Genomic DNA, 25613 nt, shown 5'->3' with positions numbered 1-25613 from the left:
CCCCTCCCCCCTCACATAACTCTTCTGGGTTAACTAGGCGAATGCGCGCTCCCGCCTCGAAGCCCGTTCTCCCGAGACCGGCATGGGCGGGGTTTGCCTAAATAAAGGCGTGGTCACTCACAGGGCACCTGCCAAGCTCTTCGCTCCCCTGCAGCTTCCTTCGTCCCCGTTGGGCAGCGTTACTGCAGGGGGCGTGTCGCGGGCGTGTTTTGTGGCTGTCGGGGCGTGGCTCGGTGCAGGGGGCGGGCTGCGCTCCCCCTCCCCAGTGTCAGACATGTGTGAGCAGGCAGCCCGGTACTGCAGGTCCAGCGTCCACAAGCTCCTGCAGCAGCAGCACTCCCAGAGCCGGGCACTGGACGGACTTCTCCGCTGGATCGTCACCAAGATGACCGATAAGAGTGAGCGAGAGCTGCGGGGAGAGGAGGCGCTGAGCGGGGTGCAGGGCACTGCCAACCCGGGCACCAGGAGGGGCATCTCCGTCATCCTGGATGTAAGTACACCTGATGGATGGATGGAGTTTGTCGGCACTGATTGCTGACAGATTGCAGTGTGTGTGTGTGTGTCCAAACTTATCCCCGATCTGATAGGACGGGACGATCCCCGATCTGATAGGACTAGACGATCCAGGACAGGGTGATCCCCGATCTGATAGGACGGGTTGATGCCCAATCTTGATAGGACGGGCTGATGCCCGATCTGATAAGACGGGACGATCCCCAATCTGATAGGACGGGACGATCCAGGACGGTCTGATGCCTGATCAGATAGGACGGGACAATCCCCGATCTGATAGGACGGGACGATCCCCGATCTGATAGGATGGGACGATCCCCGATCGGACGGGACGATCCCTGATCTGATAGGATGGGACGATCCCCGTTCTGATAGGATGGGACGATCCCCAATCTGATAGGACGGGACGATCCAGGACGGTCTGATGCCTGATTAGATAGGATGGGACGATCTCCGATCTGATAGGATGGGACGGACGGGACGACCCCCGATCTGATAGGATGGGACGATCCCCGATCGGACGGGACGATCCCTGATCTGATAGGATGGGACGATCCCCGATCTGATAGGACAGGACGATCCCCGATCTGATAGGACGGAACGATCCCCGATCTGATAGGACGGGACGATCCCCGATCTGATAGGACGGAACGATCCCCGATCTGATAGGACGGGACGATCCCTGATCTGTTAGGATGGGACGAACGGGACCATCCCCGATCTGATAGGATGGGACGATCCCTGATCGGACGGGACGATCCCTGATCTGATAGGATGGGACGATCCCCGATCTGATAGGACGGGACCATCCCCGATCTGATAGGACAGGCTGATCACCGATCTGATAGGACGGGGCGATCCCTAATCTGATAGGATGGGCTGATCCCCGATCTGAATGCAATTTATACATCGCACATCACTTGTCTGACACGTTCCGAGTATCCGATCGGCCCCTAGATTTCTAAACACAGCCAAACTGATCTTCATACAAAGTATGACCGATTGATTTTACTGTTTAGTCTGATTGTACAATCTCCTCCATAGTGGGCATACACACGTCAGTAAAAGATCTATTTAATTTTCAGTCAATCTCTGGTGGGCAACACAATTGATCATTGGAAGATAGGATTGTAAATGATTGCTCACATCTCTGTTTCCACCATTTAGGCTCATAATCTGATCCATTAACATTTAATTGAATGAGAGCTGCCAGTCAATGCAAAACGATCAATCATTTTTCACTCTGGCCGATCGACTTTGGTTGATCAAAACTGGTCTAAATCATACCTGAATTGATTGGAGGAAGTTCTGGCTATTGGATAGTTTGCTAACTTCATTGTTTTATTGAATTGCATATCGATCAGATAATAGGATTGTAGGATTGTAGTGTGTGTGGCCAGCGTTAGATCTACTGACAGCTACGGGGGGCAGTTCCTGATTGAGTGGATGAGATCGGGGCTCTTATTACATAGACAGACATTATAAATAATGGGATTATATAGGAGCCGACTGAATGGAAGACATAGGGAATGTGGGGAAGATACTTTTACTAATTTGCTGATATGATTTACTAAAACTGGAGCACTCGGAATCTGGGGCAACTGTGCATGGTAGCCAATCAGCTTCTAACTTCAGCTCGTTCAAATAAAACCTAGAAGCCGATTGGTTACTATGCAAAGCTGCACCAGACTCTGCTCCAGATCTAGTATCTCTGCCCTTTTATATGGGGCTCATGTACTAAAGGCAAATAGACTGTGCACTTTTTCTAAGTACAGTTGCTCCAGAGCTTAGTAACTGAGCAGAAGCTCCGCTGACTTCCATCATCCAATCGTGCGCAAGCAAAAATTACTTTTTTTTATATTCCTTGCATGTGATTGGGTATTCTTTGTAAAGGGAAGCTTTATTTTATTTACTAAGCTCTGGAGCAATTGCACTTGTGAGAGTGCACAGTCTATTTGCCTTTGGTAAATCAACCCCACTATGTATCTGTCATTAAAAATATTGTTTTGGTCAATCCAAAGCTGATTGTACAGAGATTGTAATGTGTATGGTGACCCCCGGGGCTCATTCACCCTCACATACACTGTTTTAGTGGGCGGGCAGATGTCTGTTTTATTCGTAGAGGGCTGCGGTGGACGATGGGGTGAAACGCATTTCAGCACATCACATTGTTTGCTTCTTTTTCTTTATTTTTTTTTTAAACTTTTTTTGAAAGTGTCAGAAAGTAACAATTGATTGATGTCGACACTCAGCAGGGCGGTGACATGTGGTGACATGTGGTGACATGTGGTGACATGCGGTGCCTCGAAGTGCAACATGTCTACATTTTACCGCACCCAACCCCCCCCCCCCCCCCCCCCCGGGTACACAGAATACAATTAGTTTCCTATGGACTTGCAGCGACTGTCATTTATCCAGTGCATGAAAAAAATGCCAGTCACCATAAATGAGCCCATAGACCAGTGATGGCGAACCTTGGCACCCCCGATGTTGGAACTACATTTCCCATGATGCTCCACTACACTGAAGAATGCCTGAGCATCATGGGAAATGTAGTTCCAAAACATCTGGGGTGCCAAGGTTCGCCATCACTGCCCTATAGGGTCCTTTCACTGCATAGAAAAACTCACCACAACGCATGGAATGTACATGTATGCAGATGTGCATGTAACATACACTTTCATGCGTGTTGCATTATGCTGCGTTTTTACAGACGTTGGCATTTGTGAAGTGACGAGTCCCAGGGAGGGTCACACTGCCAACAACGCAGGTCACTGAACATGATGCCAATGAGCCCGGCAAATCATTTTGTGTATTTATATGTGTGTAGAAGTGTCATATAAACGCAGGTATGTCATTGTCAGTGCGGATGGGGCCACGTCTCTGGATCTCAGGGACTCCAATGCTGAGGTTCCAGTGCTTCCATCTACCTTCTATAAGGCTGAATTAACACCTACGCATTTGTAGTGCTTTTTGCATTTTTGCAGATTTGCACTACAGTCCATTTAACATGGTTTCCTATGGAACACGATCTGTAGTGCAAAATGCAAAAAACACTAAAAATGCATAGGTGTGAATCCAGCCTATAATCTGTAAGCATTATGGAAAAGTGGTGGGGAGGGTCACTTTTTTTTTATGTGACTTTTTCTTTTTCTTAATGTAGTAATATTACAATAGATGTAACTGTAACCTTGTTGGGGGATGGCAAAAATATGCAATTGAATACCCTAAGGTGCATTCAAACAGGGGGCCACAGAAATCATCAGGGCTGAGCCTGTACAATGCAATGACAGGCTGACAGCGGCTTCAGTAACTCGTGACTATTCTCGCTGCCAGCGATTGTCCACAGTGATCCTAGCTGGATGCACACACAATGCATCCACCTACCATCACTAGCGAACCCAAGCAGAGTGAATGGCCATGAATAGCTGCGGCTGCTCAGCCCATACAAGACAATGACAGGCTGACAGCGGCTGCAGCAAACGATGAGCGGTCACACAGAGGATAGCTGCAGTCACTGTCAGCCTTTCATTATTTTGCATGGACCGAGCGGCTGCAGCTATTCACATATACCTGTCAGGAATCTGCAGATTCTTGCTGCTAGAAATCGCAGGTCGTCCTCATCTCCGTCTGAAAAATGCCTGAAGCCCTTGTTTTCACCTTTTCCTTGTCCTTTTTCATATCTCAAAACTGCTAATCTTCTGCAGTCTCTTTGCAGCCACATCCTGTCTATGTACCCTTCAGTGATGGCTGTATGGGGTCTCCAGGTAGAATGAGAATCCTCCCCTTTTAGTGGGGCTTTCCTGGCACTGCGGGGGGTTAAATGTTCATTTAGGTCTAGGGGAGCAGAAAAAACTGTTTTACTTACCTGATCCCCCGGTCCTCCAGCACCCCCCCCCCATGCTGTGGACTGTCCCGTGGTGTCTATAGGACTTGATGAGGTCAGAGGACCTGTGACCCCCCCCAGAGTGTAGGGGAGAAGAGGCTGCAGGGGCCGGTCTGGCAGTATTGAGGGTGAGATAAGTAAAAGGTTTTTTTTTTCCTCCTGGATCGTCATAAACACTTAACCCTTGCAGTGCTCCTTTTTGTTTTCCCGGCATTCAGCTTTAAGAATGTCTGTGTGATGGTGACAGCTGGGGACCAGACCTGTGTAATGTGTGTTGAGATGCCCATGTAATGGGGTGACAACGCAGCAGCACAGTTGGCATACAGGGAAAGAGCGTTGTCACCCAGTAAGTGCAGGGCCCTCAACCGCAAGCCATTTGTGACATGGTTCAGAAATGCAAAATTGCCATTTGCCAATTAAATAAAAAAAAAAAAAAAAAAAAAAGCACAACATTTTCACCTCCTAAATACCTGCAAACCTCCTTTTATCACCCTCTGAAAAGCAATGAATGCATTGTGCGTTGCTTTTCAGGAAGGGGAGTGGCAAATGCAACCACTAGGAGCCTAAAGCTACATTTGCACTAGTAGATTTTTTTTTCAGCGAACATTCATCTGAATATTGTTTTGAACCATTATAGACAATTATTGTTAAAAAGTAGTTAAACATTCCTTTGCTTTTAACGATTATTTATTTATTTTTAAACTTTAATTTTTTATTTATTTTTTTAATTTTGACACATTCCAACAATTATAACACAGGGTATTTCAATAACACTTTGTAACATTGAGAGTTTAACCACTTAAGGACCGAGCCTCTTTCTGAGATTTGTTGTTTACAAGTTAAAAACTGTTTTTTTTTTGCTAGAAAATTACTTAGAACCCCCAAACATTATACATTTTTTTTCTAACATCCTAGAGAATAAAATGGCGGTCATTGCAATAATTTCTGTCACACCGTATTTGCGCAGCGGTCTTACAAACGCACTTTTGTGGGAAAAAATACACTTTTTAAAAATTAAAACATAAGACTACAGTAAAATTAGCACACTTTTTTTATACTGTGAAAGATAATGCTATGCTGAGTAAATTGATACCCAACATGTCTCGCTTCAAAATTGCGCCCGCTCGTGGAATGATGACAAACTTTTACCCTTAAAAGTCTCCATAGGTGGCATTTAAAAAATTCTGCAGGCTGCATGTTTTGTGTTAGAGAAGAGGTCTAGGGCTAGAATTATTGCTCTCGCTCTACTGATCGCGGTGATTCCTCACTTGTGTGGTTTGACCACCGTTTTCATATGTGAGCGCTACTCACATATGCGTTCACTTCTGCACGCGAGCTCGTTGGGATGGGGCGCATTTAAAAAAAAAAATTCTTATTTATTTTACCTTTTTATTTTTACACTGTTCTTTAAAAAAAAAAAATGTGTCACTTTTATTCCTATTACAAGGAATGTAATTATCCTTTGTAATAGAAAAAAAGCATGAGAGGACCTTTCTAAATACAGGCATACCCCACTTTACACAAGTACACAATGGGGGTTTATTTACTAAAGCTGGAAAGTGCAAAATCAGGCTCACTTCTGCATAGAAACCAATGAGCTTCTAACCTTGGCTTGTTCAATTAAGCTTTGGTATGTATGAGATGTGGGGTCAAAAAGACCTCAGATCTCATATTTACATGAAAATCCAATTAAAAAAAGGAAAAAAAAATGTAATAATAAAAAAAAAAAAGTCCCTTTATGAGCTGTGGGCGGAAGTGATGTTTCGACGTTGCTTCTGCCCTGCATTGAAATGGAGACAGGTGGAGACCATCTTCCCCTCACTCGTCTCCATGTCACACAAGAGAGAAGATCCGATCGCCTCCGCCTCTGCTGAATAAGCGGCGAAGGGCATTGGAGCGTGGCGGGAGGAGGGGGGCTCCTCCCCCGTCGCCGATAAAAGTGATCTCGCAGCGAATCCGCCACAGAGACCACTTTTACCTTGAAGCGGACCACCCGCTGAAGAAGAAGATACTGGGGTTATGGTAGCTATCTGCTGCCATAACAACGATAGTCCTCTTCAAAGTACCCATGTATAACGGCGGTGGGCAGTCTGGAAGTGGTTAAAAATAGATCTTGAAGTGAATGGACCTTACCGAATGAAAACCAAATACACTGCGAGGCTCCATTCACATTTCACAATTTGGAATCGCAGCAGAATCCCCACAATTCTACCCACAGTTCCAAATCGTGTGGTGATCACTGCACAATGTGCGATGTGCATTTAGGTGCCATTCTCCCCTAATGGCACCTTAACCACTTGCCGACCAGCGCACGACGATGTACGTCGACAGAATGGCACGGGCAGGCAAATGGGCGTACATGTACGTCCCTTTAAATTTGCCGCCCTGCCATCGGGAGCGCGCCGCCGGCGGCGCACTCCCGCGCTGGTCGGGACCCCCGTGAGTCCGGTCGCGGGACCCGCAGACTCGATCGTCGCGGGCATCCCCGCGATCGTATCACGGAGCGGCCAAATGAAGAAATGCCATTGTAAACAGCATTTCTCCATTCTGCCTAGCAACTAGTGACGCTGATCTCTGCTCCATGTGATTGGAGCAGAGATCAGTGTTCACTAAATGAAAGCCCAACCCCCCCACAGTTAGTAACACACCCCTAGGAACACTTAACCCCTACACTGCCACCCACTGGTTAACCCCTTCACTGCCAGTGTCATTTACACAGGAATCACTGCATTTATATAGCAGTGATTACTGTATAAATGACAATGGTCCCAAAAATGTGTCAAAAATGTCCGATGGGTCCCCCACAATGTCGCAGTCACAATAAAAATCGCTGATCACCGCCATTACTAGTAAAAAAAAAAATAATAAAAAATTATTAATAAAAATGCTATAAAACTATCCCTATTTTGTAAACGCTATAACTTTTGCGCAAACCAATCAATAATCACTTATTGCGATTTTTTTACCAAAAATATGTAGAAGAATACGTATCGGCCTAAACTGAGGGAAAAAAATGTTTTTTTATATATTTTTGGGGGATATTTATTATAACAAAAAGTAAAAAATAATGCGTTTTTTTCAAAAGTGTCGCTCTATTTTTGTTTATAGCGCAAAAAATAAAAACCGCAGGGGTGATCAAATACCGCCAAAAGAAAGCTCTATTTGTGGGAAAAAAAGGACGTCAATTTTGTTTGGGAGCCACGTCGCATGGCCGCGCAATTGTCAGTTAAAGCGACGCAGTGCCGAATCGCAAAAAGTGGTCTGGTCTTTGACCAGCAAATTGGTCCGGTCTGAAAGTGGTTAAACACAGTGCGATTCTGCCGTCAGAATCGTGCAGCAATTGCACCAACTGTGCCTTCTAAAATAGTGTGAGGCTTGTCACCTGAAAAGGAGCAGGAGCTTATTCTCGGGGCGACAAAAGCGCATAGCGCATGCCATTTAAGTGAATGGGCTGACCCTATGTGACACGCAAAATCACGTACAAGTCGCTCCACAAAATTGCGTAGCAAGAACGCTCATTGCGCTATGCGATGATGTGAATGGGGTCCAATAAATAAATAGAATGAATGTTCTTAAAAATTAAAAATTTTGAATACCCAGTTCCAGTGATTGGGTGTCTATGTACTTTGGTAGAATGCAAGCAGGGTTAGCACTCCTTTTTTTTTGCAGCAAGAGGAGTGAGACTCCACCACTGGGGAGAGCTACTGAAGCCACAGAGAGAAATGGGGGGGGGGGGCTGCAGCCCACTCATGTCCATTAGGATGTGGGGTTGCTTTGGGCAGATTAACCCTTTACATACAAGACAGTATACATCTCAGCACCGCTAGATGTCTCATTACTGATCGTTGTCATATATTGTAGAAATAAAGGTTATTAGGACAGGTATAGGTTTGGGAATTGATCACTTTTTTGTGCTACCATAAAATACTAATTTCTGATGTTCCTTGAATTAGTCCCCTCCATATATAATTGCTGGCGCAGCATTGTTTAGATGAGGATTAGATGTAAAGCCCCCAGGAGGACGATTGTATTGTGTCCCCCTGGGAGGCTCCATGGATTCTTCTACATCGGAGCCGATTGTAACCATCACCGGCAATTAAACTGTCACCAGATCCCCGGGAACGATTCTGATAGAACGTCCGTTCATTCCTCTAATGTAATGATGATGGAAGTTCACTGTGTGTATATTTTATTATTATTATTATTATTGTTATTATACAGGATTTATATAGTGCCAACAGTTTACGCAGCACTTTACAATATAAAAGGCAGACAATACAATTGTAATACAATAAAATAAGAGGATTAAGAGGGCTCTGCTCAGAAGAGCTTACAATCTAATTTCATGTTACCAGTCATGCCGGGTAACTAAATATAGACTGTCAGTGTGGTGACCCCGTATTCTATTTGTCCTAAAGCTTGATAAGCGTGTCACCATGGAAATCAGGAGTTGTCTGGGGAGATCTTTCCATGGGAAAAGGACGGTTAGAGACGGATCATCAACGCGCCGAGTCGCATTCTCCAGCCATCTGATTGGTGGTGGAGAGTGTTTAATTCTTAGAATTGGGCTTTAAAGTAAAGCTGAGCTCAGGAATGCAAAAATGCTTCTTTGCAATACGGGAGATTCAGTACCTTTTGTCCTAAGTCGTGGAGTCTCGCTCCTCCAGCTGCAAAAATAATTCCTAATGCCTTGTACACAGTATAAGAAAATAGAACGAAAGTATCCGCATTTGGAGCGATTGTTTGATGTTCTGTTCATTAGTACACTGCTTTCGAGAATTGATTCTAGACCATTCAGACAAAAAAAAGTTCCAAAGGGACACATTGGAAATCGTTTCTCATTAGTTACCAGAATGATTTTCTTTTAACTAGTATTTGTCAATTAAAAATCGAGCGACCAGGATTGGAAACAAAGAACGACCTGGAAGAAGAAAATGGAAACAAAACATTTTCTTGTACAACGAAAATTTTTCCTTAACCACGTTACACACACACACACACACACACACACACACACACACACACACACACACACACACACACACACACACGTGTGTGTGTATTTATATATATATATATATATATATATAATGTGTATGTATGTATGTATATATGTGTGTGTAACGTGATTAAGAAAATTTTTCCGTTGTACAAGAACATGTTTTTTATATATATATATATATATGTATTTATATGCAGTGCAATAACGTCCTTACAGGATGTCTCCAATTTACAAGCCAACCTCAATGCGCTGTCTGATTGGATGACTAAGTGGCAAATGAGGTTTAATAAAAAAAACAAAAAACATACATAATATTATTAATTAATTATTAATATTATTACCTCATTTGCCACTTAGTCATCCAATCAGACAGCGCACTGAGGTTGGCTTGTAAATTGGAGACCTCCTGTATGGACGTTATTCCACTGGATATTTTGGTGTCATCTGCAAAGACAGAAATGTTACTTTTAATCCCAGACCCGATATCATTTATAAAGATATTAAAAAATAAAGGGGCCCAACACTGAACCTTGGGGTACACCACTGATAACCTTAGACCATTCAGAGTAATAATCATTAACCACTACTCTCTGATTACGATCTTTTAGCCAGTTTTCTATCCATTTACAAACTGATTATTCCAAACCTTGTTCCAGCTTGGACTAATGTTAATATATATATATATATATATATATATATATATATATATACCATATCTGACCAATGCCCCGGAAGCTGGAATTCACTGAAGTAGACACCACTGCTCCAGCTTCTGGGTCCCAGCGACGGCACTGCTGCAGGGATGTCTACTTCAGTGATTTTCAGCATCAGGTATGGTCGGCCAGGTATGGCCAGGTAAAATTAGCCCCAATGCCTTCAGTACTTTGAGCCAATGACTAATAACAAGCGTGCAGTTCCGTTGTTATAAGTTTGCTCACTAATTGTTTCTTCTGCACTAGTAGCGTAACCACTGAAGGACCAAGCCTCTTTTTGAGATTTGTTGGTTACAAGTTAAAAACATTATTTTTGGCTCCAAAATTATTTAAAACCCCCAAACATTATACATTTTTTTCTAACACCCTAGAAAATAAAATGGCGTTTGTTGCAATACTTTCTGTCATACCATATTTGCGCAACGGTCTTACAAACACACTTTTTTTGGAAAAAAATACACTTTTTTGAATAAAAAAATCAGACATCAGTAAAGTTAGCCCAATTTTTTTATGTTGTGAAAGATAATGTTATGCCAAGTAAATGTCACGCTTCAAAATTTCACCTGCTCATGGAATGGCGACACACTTTTACTCTTAAAAATCTCCATAGGCGTGGTTTAAAAAATTCTATAGGTTGCATGTTTTGAGTTACAGAGGAGGTTTAGGGCTAGAATTATTGCTCTCGCTCTACCGATTGTGGCGATACCTCACATGCATGATTTGAACACCGTTTTCATATGCGGGCACTACTTACGTATGCATTCACTTTTGCACACAAGCTCGGCGGGACGGGGCATATTTAAAAGAAAAAATGTCTTATTTATTTTACCTTTTTGTTTTTTATTTTTACACTGTTCTTTAAAAAAAATTAAATTGTGTCACTTTTATTCCTATTACATGGAATGTAAACATCCCTTGTAATAGAATAAAAGCATGACAGGACCTCTTAAATATGAGATCTGGGGTCAAAAAGACCTCCGATCTCATATTTACACTTAAATGCAATAAAAAAATAAAATAAAATTGTCATTTAAAAAATTACAAAAAATGTTTTCCCTTTAAGCGCTATGGGCGGAAGTGAAATTTTGACGTAGCTTCTGCCCTGCATTGATCTGGAGACAGGTGGGGGCCATCTTACCCTCCCTTGTCTCCATGTCACACAAGAGCAAAGATCCGATAAAAAAACAAACAAAAAAAAGTCATAAAAAAAAATGTCCCTTTGAGAGCTATGGGCGGAAGTCACATTTTGAGGTCGCTTCCGCCCTGCAATGTTATAGAGACGGGTGGGGGCCATCTTCCCATCACTCGTTCCAAACCCAGCAAGGAAGAGGATCCGATCGCCTCTGTCTCTACCAACGCCTCTCGTAAGCGGCAGAGGGCACTGGGAGGGGGGCTGCAGAGACCACCATTATCGGAAACCGGGCCGCTCGCCAAAGAAGAGGATACCAGGGTTACTAGCTGCTGCCACAACAACGATATTCCACTTCAAATTTAGGACATATATCGGCGTGCGGTAGTCTGGAAGTGTTTTAAACTGTGAACACAGCCAGGTAATTAGCATTTTTAGGTGGCAAATGGGCAGTTGTACTTTTTTTTTTTTCTACAGTCCACATTGTAGTGCAGCAAATTTACCTTGGCATATCACCTTTTGGCAGGTGGGGCCATTAGCCGAAATATACTCTCGTCAGTGCCTCAACTGAGTGCCATATGCTTGGTACATGGATCACTTTTCAGAGGGGTGGCAAAGTCTGCTGCCCAAGTGAATTGGGGCCTTAGAGAAAAGTCTCCATAATTACCCCAAGACTGGTTTGCTTTGGACCTGATTTAAAAATTATGATGGTGGTGTTTACATTAAGTGGTTCCACCTATCACCTGCAGCAGTCCCCCCCCCCCCCCAGAGGACCCCTCCGCTGTATATTTTGGTATGTTTTCAGATGCCCCTCTATACCCTCAGGGCTGACATGAACAGGACAATGCTGCTCTGTGCATTGGTGACAATGACATTACGTGAAAAGGCATGACCGTGGATAATGCATGAGATCCATGGCTATCTATCAACAGCTACATGAAAAGGGCCCTTAAGTGAGCAATAGCAAGATACATCTTATCATGTCTGCATAACCACAGAAGATCAGATACTCCTGCCGGTTTTTTATTGCCTTCCTAAGACTCCAAGCCCTGAAGGGGTGAATGCTGGAGTTCCAAATTCCTAGATTGAACGTCTTATTTGGCTGAAAAAGCACCTTTGCTTACAGATTTGCATCAGATGCTTTTATGATTTTTTAAACAGACATATTTAAAGCGGATTTCTAGTAAAATATTTTTTTTTTTTTTTACAAATGCTGAGTGATGTACGTGTGGCTGGTGCTGTGTTAGCTAAAATTAATATTTTCATTACTTTACATTACATTATATTTGTATTACTTTACATTACTATAAGTGCTGACGAATCAAGCTGTAGTACAGTAATTGTAGTTGGATGCTCACTTTCCACCTTAGAGGGCTTTGACACCAAGCCACCCATAGCGTCAGCGGTAAAACGCAGCTATTTTTAGCGGTGTTTTACCGCCGGATTTGCAGCGCATTTCGGCCGCTAGCGGGGTGCTTTTACCCCCGCTTACAGCCAAGAAAGGGTTAAAATTGTCTGCAATGCGCCGCAATAGGTATAGCCACGCTGCCCCATTGATTTCAATGGGGAGCAGCGGTGGAGGAGCGGTAAACACACTGCTCCTTCACCGCTCCAAAGTAGCTGCTGGCAGGACTTTTCCTGATGTCCTGCTGGCGCACCGCTCCAGTGTGAAAGCACTCTGGCTTTCACACTGGAGACAATGGTGCAGCTGTTGGAGGGCGGATCGCAGACGCTATTTTTAACGCTATCGTGCCTGCACAACGCCCCCAGTGTAAAAAGGTCTAATCCATTCACAAAACACCTTGAATTTTTTTAAAGCATACAAGGCCTTCTATGAATGGATGAGGGGACAGGAGAGGTGGGTGAACTGCAGAGTCTCCCCTCGCCCATTCACAGAACATCTTGTAGGATACAAGATGGTTCGTGAATGAACACTTGTACTAGAGCTAGCTCGGTACATTTCAGTGCCTGAAGTTTATAGCAGTGAAGGGCTTAAATGAAATGAAGAGTTTTAGCTATTGCAGTATCCACACACAGGACACCCAGCATTAGAGGCTATTTATTTGTATATAACAAATGTAAAAAATGTTTTTTCTTTGTCGTACATCATAGGACACAGAGCCTCAAGTATTTACTTAGTGGGTTATAGGCCTACCTTCGGGTGTTGACACTGGTATAACCAATACAGGAAGCTGAGCCCCCTATATAACCCCTCCTCCTTCCAGGAGCACTCAGTTTTTTCGCCAGTGTCTAAGGTGTTGGTCACGAGTGAAGATGTGCTCTGAGGAGCTCCAGGAGGGATCCATGCTGGATTTAAAAGAACCTTCACAACCAGATCCATCCTCGCCACTGAGGCCGTAGGATGGTACCTGGACCTCGATTCAAGAACAAGGTTTTTGCCTGTAAGCTTCTGTCTGACAGCTGGACCCTAGGAACCAGGACTCTTTTTGGTCTTGCAACATTACCTAAAGTTGTCCTGAGGGGTGCTATACAAGGGCCACAGGAGCGGAACCCCTATTAAAAGGGCCCCAGTCTTTGAAGGTTTAAACTACGCTGCGTGCCGTGATGGGTGAAAGTTGGATCTGTCTGTTAAATCAGCAGTATCCTGCAGCAAGGACAAGGTTAGGGAAGAAGCTATGCTTTTTCCTTCAATATACCTTATATGCCTTAAAAATGTCTCCTGTATAGGGAGTAACTTACACTACCTATGTACGATGTCTTAGTGCAGCTCTGTCTCAAAATATATGTGGTCCCAGCGGCAGAGGGGGTTCTTACTTAAAGAAATCTTGTGGGATTTGGTAAAAATACAGCAGTTGCTAATACAGAGATGTGTATAAACTTCTATATGGGCGGTGGCTTAATGGTTGACGCAGCTGCTTTTAGTTGCATGGTTTAATTACAACCCAGCACTTCCACCTAGTAAGGGGAAACTCCCTGTGCCTCTGTGGTTTTAAAGACTATAAATCTGCTGATCGAACCCCCTCTTCCCCTCCCCTCTTGCAGAGGTGTATAGTATGTCCACAAGTTAAATACTCACCTTACTTTGTGTTGGCCATTCGGGTCCCTAGCAGGGCCTGAGGACGCAAAGGGGCATGTCCGCAAGGTCACGTGGCGCTGTGTATGGATGTAACGTCCACACACACAACACTCGCATAGCTGAGGGGGAAGCGCTGAGGATGCCAATCAGGTTCCAGCTTTATATCACGGACACTCTCATTTCAGAAATACTTTTTAACTGAAGAGAGGCAGTCTGTCACACTAATGCCGCGTACACATGATCGGACTATCCGGTGGACTTAGTCAGGCGGACAAATCGCCGGACCTTGCATCGGAGGTCCGCCGGACTTTCCAAACGAGCGGACTTGCCCACACACGACCGGACTTTTCCGGCGGACTAGCGGAGGAGTCCGGCAAGAAGACCCCCCAAGATGGAAGACCACCGGAGCTGTCTAATAAATTATTTAAAAAACGTGTGTTTTTTTATTTAACCACTTCCCACCCGGCCAATGCATATATACGGCCGGGTGGGAGCCGTCTACTCCTGACAGGCCGTTCAGGAACGTCCTTCAGGAGTAGCGGGATCGCGCGCGCGCGCTCGCGCAGCGGCGCGATCCCGATGTGCTCGTGTCACCCGGACACGGCACATCTCAGATCGGCAGGAGGGCTCTGTGATTGGCCCTCCTGATCACATGACGGCCGTGTCCAATCACGGCCGTCATGTGATGTAAACAAACAGCCGGTTGCTAGGCAATCGGCTCTCCTCTCCTCACACGGAAGTCACCGCTGAGGAGAGGAGAGCAGAACGCTGCAGCCGGCTGATGATCAGTGAGTATGGGCTGCTTTTTACAGCTTTTTACTCACTGATCATCAGTGTAGTGTAAACACACAACACACCACACAGTACAAACACAGTCCCCACATATGTCCCCAAAACACACATGTCCCCAAAACATACATGTCCCCAAATAATAAAAACACATGTCCCTAATAATAAAAACATGTCCCCCACATATGTCCCACTAAAATCACATGTCCCAATGATTATCTGCACACATATGTACGTGATCACCTGCACACATATGTACATGATCATTTGCGTACATATGTCCGTGATCACACAAACCAATTATTATACACTTAACGGAATTTTTTTTACCAAAAACATGTAGCAGAATACATTTTGGCTTAAATTTATGACAAAATTTGATTTTATTGGATTTCTTTTCAAATAGAAAAAAGAAAATATAGTTTTTTTTCCAAATTTCCGCTATTTTTGCGCTTATATCGCAAAAAAAAAAAAAACGGAGTCGTGAATAAATAACACTAAAATAAAGCTCTATTTGTGCGAACAAAATGATAACAATTTCATTTGGGTACAGTGTAGCATGACCGCGCAATTGTCACTGAAAGCGCTAGAGCGCTGAAAGCTGAAAATTGGGCTGGGAAGGAAGGGGGTGAAAGTGCCCTGTATTGTAGTGGTTAAACATTTTTCACCAGGTGAATGGGTAGGGGTACATCGTACCCCATACTCATTCACATAGGGTGGGGGGCCGATATCTTGGGGTCCCCTTATTAAAAGGGGCTCCCGGATTCCCATAAGCCCCCCGCCCGCAGACCCCGACAACCAACGGCCAGGGTTGTCGGGAAGAGACCCTTGCCCTCATCAACATGGGCACAAGGTGCTTTTGGGGTGGGGGGGCCCATGTTGAGGGCATGCGGCCTGGTACGGCTCAGGAGGGGGGGGCTCACTCGTCCCTACCCTCTTTCCTGACCGGCCAGGCTATGTGCTCGGATAAGGGTCTGATATGGACTTTGGGGGGGCCCCCACGCCATTTTTTCGGTGTAGGGCTTCCCCTTTAAGTCCATACCAGGTGGCGGGCCAGCAAAGTGTAAATCTCGCCGATGGAGGCGGCAAAATTGATTTCCTTCGCTAGTCCCGTCTACCTGGAGCCGCGTTCAAAATGAACAGACTTTTCTCTGTGTGTGGGCAAGTCCGTTCATTTCAAAAGTCCGGCAGACTAGCACACAGACGGGCGGATTGTCCGCCAGACTGCCGAGAATTATGGGGTCAGGATGGGGTATTGCCCTCAGATGATCAGGAGGAAAGACATGCCGATTATTCCTCTGTGGAGGAAACAATACTTGAAGTTCCTACTTCACAATCTGAAGTACAGAGCCTTACAAAGATGGTTCGCTCTGCTTTCATGCTACCCCTAACAGAGTTAGCTGAAGGTCCGGTCTCCTCCTTGGGTTCCTTGAAGCCTTTACAGCCTTTGCATGTGTTTCCCATCCATGCATTACTAAAAAAGCTTATTTATACCAAATGGGATCATCCGGATAAGCATTTTTCCCCTCCAAAGAGACTCTCAAGTCTCTATCCTACGGAAGAAGAATTCACTAAAAGATGGAAAGTTCCAGCAGTTGACGCTGTGATTTCCAATGTGGAAAAAAAAAGTTTAACTTGCCCAGTGAACAATGCGCTTATGCTTAAAGATCCAACAGATAAGAAGTTGGAAGGTCTGTTAAAATCCTCTTTCCTTAGCAGGTACTGTTGCTCAGCCTGCAATTGCAGCCATAGGCATCTTGCAGTCCTTAAAGGAACAGTTCACAGATGCTCTCAAATGAGCTCCCTGCACAACAAGCACAGGAACTGGCCGAGGTACCTAAAGCATTATGCTTTGCTATAGATGCAATGAAGGATTCTATTCACCAGGCATCACGCCTTGCACTTGTACATATGTGAAGGACCCTTTGGTTAAAGGGTTGGTCAGCTGAAACGCCTTGTAAGAACCTTCTAACTAGTTTCCCCTTTAAGGGAGAATGATTATTTGGCGATAGTTTGGATAAATACATTCAAACAATTTCCATCAGAAAGAGTACTCTTTTGCCAGTCAAAAGAAAATATAAGCGTCCTTCGTTTAAACTGTTCGGCTTCCGCCATCAGACCGGGCATAAAGGAAGACTTGGGGCCGCAAGTCTGCAAAGCAGAATACAAGACCTCGTTATGAAGAGGCATCTCCCCTCACCAAGGTGGGGGGAAGACTTCTGATGTACTCAGAAGTCTGGCAAAGGGAGATTCAGGACAAATGGACTCTCTCCACAGTGTCTCTAGGATACAAGGTAGAGCTTCGAGAGTTTCCACCGTTTTGTTTTCTGAGCTCAAACGTTCCCAAGGATCCAGGGAAAAGACAATCCCTGTTGCAAGCATTAGACCGATTATTGGCTCAAGGGGGTGATCAGACAGATTCCCAAACAAGAGCAAGGTTTGGGTTTTTACTCAAAACTATTTACGGCGCCAAAGTCAAATGGGGATATCAGACCAAGTCTAGATCTACGGAATCGAAATCAGTTCCTGAAGATCCGCTTCTTTTGCATGGAGTCAATCAAGTCAGTCGTTTCCATCCTGCAAGGAGGAGAACTTCTGGCATCCATTGACATCAGAGATGCATATCTGCATGTCCCTATATTTCCTCCTCACCAGAGGTTTCTGTGGTTCGAAGTAGAACAGAAGCATTTTCAGTTTATAGCCTTGCCCTTCAGGCTTGCTACAGCACCTCGGGTATTCACTAAGGTATTAGCCCCACCTCTAGCCAATTTAAGGGCACAGGGCATAACTGTTTTGGCTTACTTAGACGATCTATTGTATCTATTGTTAATAGACCAGTTAGTGGCTCGCTTGAAGCAAGGTGTAGCCATTACAAGCAGTTACCTGGAAGGTTTGGGTTGGATTCTCAACCTAAAGAAATCCTCCTTCAAGCCACTAAGAAGGCTGGAGTATCTAGGCCTGATCATAGACACAGCCCAGAAAAGGGTGTTCTTGCCTCCCGCAAGGATCCATACAAGAGCTGGTGAGGATGATCAGGTCGAAGAGAAATCCTTTAATTCGCCTTTGCATGAGGTTGTTAGGGAAGATGGTAGCTTCATTCGAAGCAGTTCCTTATGCCCAATTCCATTTGAGACTTTTCAAAACAGTATCCTGTCTGCTTGGAACAAAATGATTCAAGCTTTGGACTTGCCAATGTGGCTGTCCCCGTGAGTGTCCCAAAGCCTCAGTTGGTGGTTACTATCTTGGAACCTGCTGAAGGGAAAGTCCTTCAGACCAATTATCTGGAAGGTAGTAAAGACAGATGCCAGCTTTTCTGGCTGGGGAGCAGGAGCCTTACCCATCAACATCCTTGAGATTCCGGCAGTGTATCTGGCTCTAGAAACCTGGACCTCCAGGTTAAAGAATTGTCCTGTCAGGATCCAATTCCGACAATGCCACGGCTGTGGCATATATCAATCACCAAGGGGGCACCAAGAGTGTCTCAGCTCAGAGAGAGGTGAACCAGATTCTAACTTGGGCAGAAGAGAATGTCCCATGCCTATCGGCAGTTTTCATTCCGGGAGTAGAGTATTGGCAGGCGGACTATCTAAGTCGCCAGCAGTTATTCCCGGGGGAATGGTCTCTTCACCCCGAAGTGTTTCGGGCTGTTTGCCAAAGATGGGGGACTCCGGACGTAGACTTTTTATCGTCCAGATTCAACACGAAGCTAGTCAACTTTGTGTCCAGGACAAGGGACACACTCGCATACGGAACAGATGCGTTGGTGACCCCGTGGGATCAGTTCTCACTGATCTATGCATTTCCCCCGATTCAGTTGCTACCTCGAGTTCTTTGCAAGATTAAGCTGGAAAGAAAGTCTGTAATACTGGTAGCAGCAGTATGGCCCAGAAGGTCATGGTACGCAGAGATCGTAAAGATGGCAGTGGAGGGTCCATGGCCCCTCCCACTAAGGCCAGACCTGCTATCTCAGGGGCCGATATTCCATCCTACTTTACGAGCGCAAAATTTAACGGCTTGGCTATTGAGACCCACATTCTGAATAAACGTGGGCTTTCCAGGTTAGTTATCTCTAATTTGATTAATGCTAGGAAACCAGCTTCTAGAGCTATATATTATAGAGTCTGGAAAGCTTATGTTTCCTGGTGTGAATCCAAGGCACCCTCGGAGATATATCATAGACAGAATTCTTGCCTTTCTACAATTAAATGTAGAGATGAGTTTGGCCCTGAGTACTATTAAGGACCAAGTTTCAGGCTTATCAATTTTTATTTCAAAGACCGCTTGCTATGCATTCTTTAGTCCAGGGTTTCATGCAAGGAGTGCTGCTGATTAAGCCGCCAGTTAAATCACCCTTAAGCCCTTGGGACTTAAATTTAGTTTTCTCGGTGTTACAAAAACAGCCATTCGAACCATTACAGCATGTTCCCTTAGTCCTTCTGACTAGGAAGCTGATATTTTTGGTTGCTATATCCTCAGCAAGGAGGGGTTCAGAATTGGCTGCTCTTTCTTTTAAAGAGCCATATTTGATTAGTCACGAGGACAGAGTGGTGTTACGCCCTAGTCCAAGCTTTTTGCCGAAGGTGGTTTCAGGCTTTCATCTGAATGAAGATATTGTCCTGCCATGGTTTTTCCCAAGACCACGTTCCAGGGAAGAAAAGTCACTACATTGTCTTGATCTAGTGAGAGCAGTGAAAATCTATTTTAAAAAAAATGCTCACATTCGTAAGACTGATGTCTTATTCTTCTGCCAGAGAGTCCTAAAAAAAGGGCAGGCAGCGTCGAAATCCACTGTCGCTAAGTTATAATTCAAACTTATGATTTAAAGGGAAAGATTCTCCCTTTTCAAGTTAAGGCGCACTCTACCAGAGCGGTTGGTGCTTCTTGGGCAGTGCGTCACCAGGCCTCCATGTCTCAGATCTGCAAGGCCATGACTTGGTCTTCAGTACATACATTTGCAAAATTTTATCAAGTGGATGTAAGATAGAATGAGGATATTGCCTTCGGGCGCAGTGTGTTGTAGGCAGCAGTATAAGTCGTCAGGTCTGGGGGTTACCCTACGGGTTGTGTCTCCCTCCCCTCAAGTAGCATTGCTATTGGACATCCCACTAAGTAAATACTTGAGGCGCTGTGTCCTATGATGTACGATAAAGAAAATAGGATTTTTAAAACAGCTTATCTGTAAAATCCTTTTCTTGGAGTACATCATAGGACACAGATCTCCCGTCCCTCTGTTTTATGTGGTGAGAGTATATTGCTTATATTGCTTGGCTACAAAAACTGAGCACTCCTGGAAGGAGGAGGGGTTATATAGGGGAGTCAACTTCCTGTATTGGTTATACCAGTCAACACCTGAAGGTAGGCCCATAACCCACTAAGTAAATACTTGAGGCTCTGTGTCCTATGATGTACTCCAAGAAAAGGATTTTACAGGTAAGCTGTTTTAAAATTCCTATTTTTTTTTGTTTTTTGGGGAGTTCAAATTTAATTACAAAATTAAAAAAAGTACAAAAAACCTGGTCACTTCCACACAGATACAGGTGCATCTAAAAATGTTTTGAATACCATCAAAAAGTTAATTTCAGTAATTCAATTCAAAAAGTGAAACTCATATATTATAAAGATTCATTACATACAGAGTGATATATTTCAAGCATTTATTTCTTCTAATTTTCATGATTATGGCTTACAGCTAGTGAAAACCCAAAATTCATTATCTCTGAAAATTAGAATATTGTGATAAAGTTCAATACTGTAGACTCATGGGGGTTGATTTACTAAAGGCAAACAGACTGTGCACCTTGCAAAGTGCAGTTTCACAAGTGCAATTGCTCCACAGCTTAGTAAATGAGATGAACGGTCACTTTGCAGAAGAATACCCAATCACATGCAAGAAAAATAAAAAAACAGCATTTTTGCTTGCACCTGATTGGATGATGGAAGTTACTAAGCTCTGGAGCAACTGCACTTGAAGAGTGCAAGTGCACTTTAGAAGGGGTACAGTCTATTGCCTTTAGTAAATCAGCCCCACGGTGTCACACTCTAATCAGCTAATTAACTCAAAACACCTGTAAAGGTTTCCTGAGCCTTTAGGCCCCTTTCACACGGGGCTGTCCATATTTAGCATCCGCTTGCTCAGTGTGGATCGCTCCGTTAATCCCCGCTGAGCCGGCGGATGACAAGTCCGTCTCTGTACTCTGTGCAGGGACGGACCTGTCAGAGAGTCTGCTCTCCTCTATGGGAGGATGATTACGGACCCCCTGTCCATTTTTATCCGATCCCCCAGACAAATGGAAAATAGGGTTTCCATCCATCTGGATTTTGTGGAGTGGATCGGGTGTCAGCTGACAAGTCACCGTTGACATCCGTCGCTCCATAGAGCCGTATGGAGCGACCATTCAGATCCGCCTAAAAACTGACAGGCGGATCTGAACGATCCGTACATGTAAAAGAGGCCTAAAATGGTCTCTCAATCTGGTTCAGTAGGTTGCACAATCATGGGGAAGACTGCCGACCTGACAGTTGTCCAGAAGACAGTCATTGACACCCTCCACAAGAGGATTGCGCAGCAAAGGCCATTCAAGAATTTGGGGGAGAGTTATAAGGTGGGGACTATGGCTGGTGTCAGTGCTTAAAGAGCCTGAACCAGAGACAATGTCAGAAGCGTCTTGCCTGGGCTAAGGAGAACAAGGACTGGACTGTTGCTCAGTGAATAAAAGTTAATTTTGCATTTCATTTGGAAATCAAGGTCCCAGAGTCTGGAGGAAGAATGGAGGGGCACAGAATCCAAGTTGAATGAGGTCCAGTGTGAAGTTTCCACAGTCCATGATGATTTGGGGAGCCATGTCATCTGCTGGTGTTGGTCCACTGTGCTTTATCAAGTCCAAAGTCAGAGCAGCCCTTTACCAGGAAATTCTAGAGAACTTCAGGCTTCCTCTACTGACCAGCTTTATGGAAATGCTGATTTCTTTTTCCAGCAGGACTTGGCACCTGCCCACACTGCCAAAAGTGCCAACACCTGGTTTAATGATCATGGTATCACTGTGCTTGATTTTCAGCAAACTCACCTGACCTAAACCCCATAGAGAATCTGTGGGGTATAGTCAAGAGGAAGATGAGATACACTAGACCCAACAATGCAGATGAGCTGAAGGCCACTATCAAAGCAACCTGGGCTTCCTTAACACCTCAGCAGTGCCACAGGCTGATCACTTCCATGCCACGCCACATTGATGCCGTAATTCATGCAAAAGGAGCCCTGATCAAGTACTGAGTGCATACTATACTGTACATGGACATACTTTTCACTAAGCCAACATTTCTGTATTAAAAATCATTTTTTTTATTGGTCTTATGTAATATTTAACTTTTCTGAGATACTGAATTTAGGGTTTTCACAAGCTGTAAGCCATGAGCATCAAAATGAAAAGAAAGAAATGCTTGAAATATATCACTCTGCGTGTAATGAATCTATATAATATAGAAGTTTCACTTTTTGAATTGAATTACTGAAATAAATTAACTTTTTTATGATATTCAAATTTTTTGAGATGTACCTGTATAGAGATTTAGTAAATTGGTGAAATATACACTCTAGGCCTGCGATTCTCAACCAGGGTTCCTCCAGAGGTTGCTAGAGGTTCCTTCAGCATTGGACAATTTCTGCATCTCAGATAAGTTCCCACTGATACATTGATCTTTTTAACTTTCTGTAAGGGGTAATTCTTCCCAATGACCACAAGTGTAAGGACCATTCTTCCCACTGACCATCACACTAATGTATCATGAGTTGTAGAGTTCTAATTTTTAGCAGGGGTTCCCTGAGACTGGAGAATTATTTTAAGGGTTCCTCTGTGTTGAAAAGGTTGAGAAAGGCTGCTGTAGGCTTTAACTGTTAATAGGTTGAGCCTGATAAAGCAGCTGGTATATCTTCTTCAGGTACTTCATTGTTGGAATATATCAGATTTAGGATAGTTGAAAAAACACAATCCATGCACAGAATGGATTATTTGTATTTATGGAATCACATTTCAGCCCCTGGAAGTTTCAAACCAATGAGCAAAATGCCCTTTTAATATACTAATGGGTCATTGTATTCCACGATTAGAGAATTCATTGCAGTGCTATTATGTTCTCCTTGTCACCTGGGATGTCACTGTACATTCTAGACATAAATTGGATCTCGGGAACTGTGGGAGGAAGATATTAATGATCTACTTACCTGTCACCAAGATGCGGTTGTGGCAAATTACTTTGTCACATTATGCACTGATCTGAAAAGAGATAGTCGCTTGTGGAATCTGAACAAGGCATCCCCTCTGGGTACCTGTCGTAGATGCCTCAACATTAGACTACTTTCTACGATATCCAGAGTATTATTATTTTAACCCTTGTTTTACCAGTATTTCCAGCATTAGATACCAAAGCGTCATATTATTTCAGCCTTAAGGTGACATTAACCTCCCTGGCGGTAATCCCGAGTCTGGCTCGGGCTGCAATTTCAGTACCACTAGCGGTAACCCCGAGCCTTTACTCGGGATCGCATCGCTGGATACAGGGAGAGGTTACTTACCTTACCCCTGAATCCAGCAATGTCCTCCCCGCTGTGTGTGCGAGCCGTCCTCCGCTTGATTCACACAGTGCCCGAGTGCCGCCGAGCTCCGTTCCCTGCGACATTACGACGCACGGGAGCGGAGATCGGCGCCAAATTCAAAAAAGTAAAAATACACAAAACACATACAGTACTGTAATCTTACAGATTACAGTACTGTATAAAAAAAAAATACACATCCCCTTTGTCCCTAGTGGTCTGTCCAGTGCCCTGCATGGACTTTTATATTATAAATACTGTTTTTTTCTGCCTGGAATTTGGAGATTGTCCATAGCAACCAAAAAGTGTCCCTTTATGTCAAAAGTGATTTTAGACCAACTAGAAAACAGCGATAATAAATTATAATCACTTGCAGAATTGAGCGATAGCGATTTGTGGAGAAATTCGTCATCAAACACTAAATCTAATGACAGCGACAATTCTGCAAATGAGCAAATTTCAGTGTTTGTGGATTTGATTACATTATTGAATCATTTTTATTATTATTTATTATCATTATTTATTATATTATACATTTTATCATACCTGGGATGTCTACTAGACTCTTATTTGAACAGATTTAAGTTATTCCTAAGAATTGCAGGCCTACAATATAAAACGCCAAATTTCCATGCAAAATAATTGAACCGCTTTCAGCACCTAAAATCTGAAATAATCATACCGCCAGGGAGGTTAAAGAGCTTAAGCCAGGTTCCAAAAAAAAGAGACAACAGCCACAAAAGCTGTAGCTACTGACTTTTAACCCCTTCCCGCCGAGCGTACGCAGATGCGCATACTCGGCTTCCGGGGGTTATACCGGTATGATGCCGAACCTGCAGGCATCATCCCGGTACCGATTTTCACAGTGGGCGATCGGCTAGCCAGCCATAACAACCGATGTGGCTAAAAGCCGCTCGGCTGTTATGCCGGAGGAGCGGGAGGGGATGTCCCCCCCCTCCCGCCACCTCCCGTCGCTCTTACCGGTGCTCCCGCTCAATCGGGAGCACCAATGCACGATTGGATGCCTCCGGCTGCTGGGCAGGGACTGGAATGAAGCTGTAAGGGGCTTCATTCCAGTCTCCTAATAGTAAACACGGAAGCGATGTCATGACGTCACTTCCCGTTTACTCGGCTGCCAATGGCGCCGGTTTAAAAAAAATATACAGTGTTCAGAATCGCCGTTTTCGGTGATCTAAATACATTGAAGTGTAAGAGAGGGATCGGGGGTCTTTTAGACCCCCGATCCCTCCATAAAGAGTACCTTTAAGTACCATTAACATGTTACCAGTAACATTCCTTGTGACAGTAATAAAAGTTTTTTTTTTTTTATAATTTATTAATTTTTAAAATAAATAATAAATTTTTTTTTAAAGTGCGCCCGCCGTCCCCGCGAGCTTGTGAAGCAAAGAAAACACATACGGAAGTCGCGCCCGCATATGTAAACGGTGTTCAAATCACACATGTGAGGTATCACCGTGATCGTCAAAGCGAGAGCAATAATTCTAGCCCTAGACCTCCTCTGTAACTCTAACCTGGTAACCGTAAAAAAAAAAATTTAAAGCGTTGCCTATTGAGATTTTTAGGTACCGTAGTTTGTTGTCATTCCACGAGTGCGTGCAATTATAAAGTGTGACATGTTTGGTATCTGTTTACTCGGCATAACATTATGTTTCACATTATGCAAAAATATTGGGCTAATTTTACTGTTTCGTTTTTTTTTTATTCATGAAAGTGTCCCTTTTCCCAAAAAGTTGCATTTAAAACACAGCTGCGCAAATACCGTGTGACATAAAATATTGCAACAATCGCCGTTTTATTCTCTAGAGTCTCTGCTAAAAATATATACAGTGGTGTGAAAAAGTGTTTGCCCCCTTCCTCATTTCCTGTTCCTTTGCATGTTTGTCACACTTAAGTGTTTCGGAACATCAAACCAATTTAAACAATAGTCAAAGACAAC

The 25613-nt window shown here is 44.0% G+C and overlaps 1 protein-coding gene across 3 annotated transcripts in view; it reads left to right on the top strand.

Moving 5' to 3' along the window:
- Positions 1-252: 252 nt before the first annotated feature.
- Positions 253-25613, top strand: part of NECAB2 (N-terminal EF-hand calcium binding protein 2) — a 381291-nt gene continuing 355930 nt past the window's right edge. For 2 of the 3 annotated variants that reach the window (XR_013262872.1, XM_077455750.1), the window contains exon 1: positions 253-490. Coding sequence is in view for 2 of the 3 variants with exons in the window: in XM_077455750.1 (XP_077311876.1) it covers positions 275-490 (216 nt within the window). In the remaining variant the exon portion in view is untranslated. The remainder of the gene's footprint in view (positions 491-25613) is intronic. The other variant, XM_077455751.1, reaches the window with a different exon arrangement.

The sequence above is a fragment of the Lithobates pipiens genome, unplaced genomic scaffold (assembly GCF_037356315.1).
Source record: "Lithobates pipiens isolate NorthernLeopardFrog02 unplaced genomic scaffold, aLitPip1_a1.2 Scaffold_10, whole genome shotgun sequence".
Taxonomy (NCBI): domain Eukaryota; kingdom Metazoa; phylum Chordata; class Amphibia; order Anura; family Ranidae; genus Lithobates; species Lithobates pipiens.
Note: the sequence above shows the minus strand (reverse complement) of the source record. Positions and strands in the feature narration are given on the sequence as shown.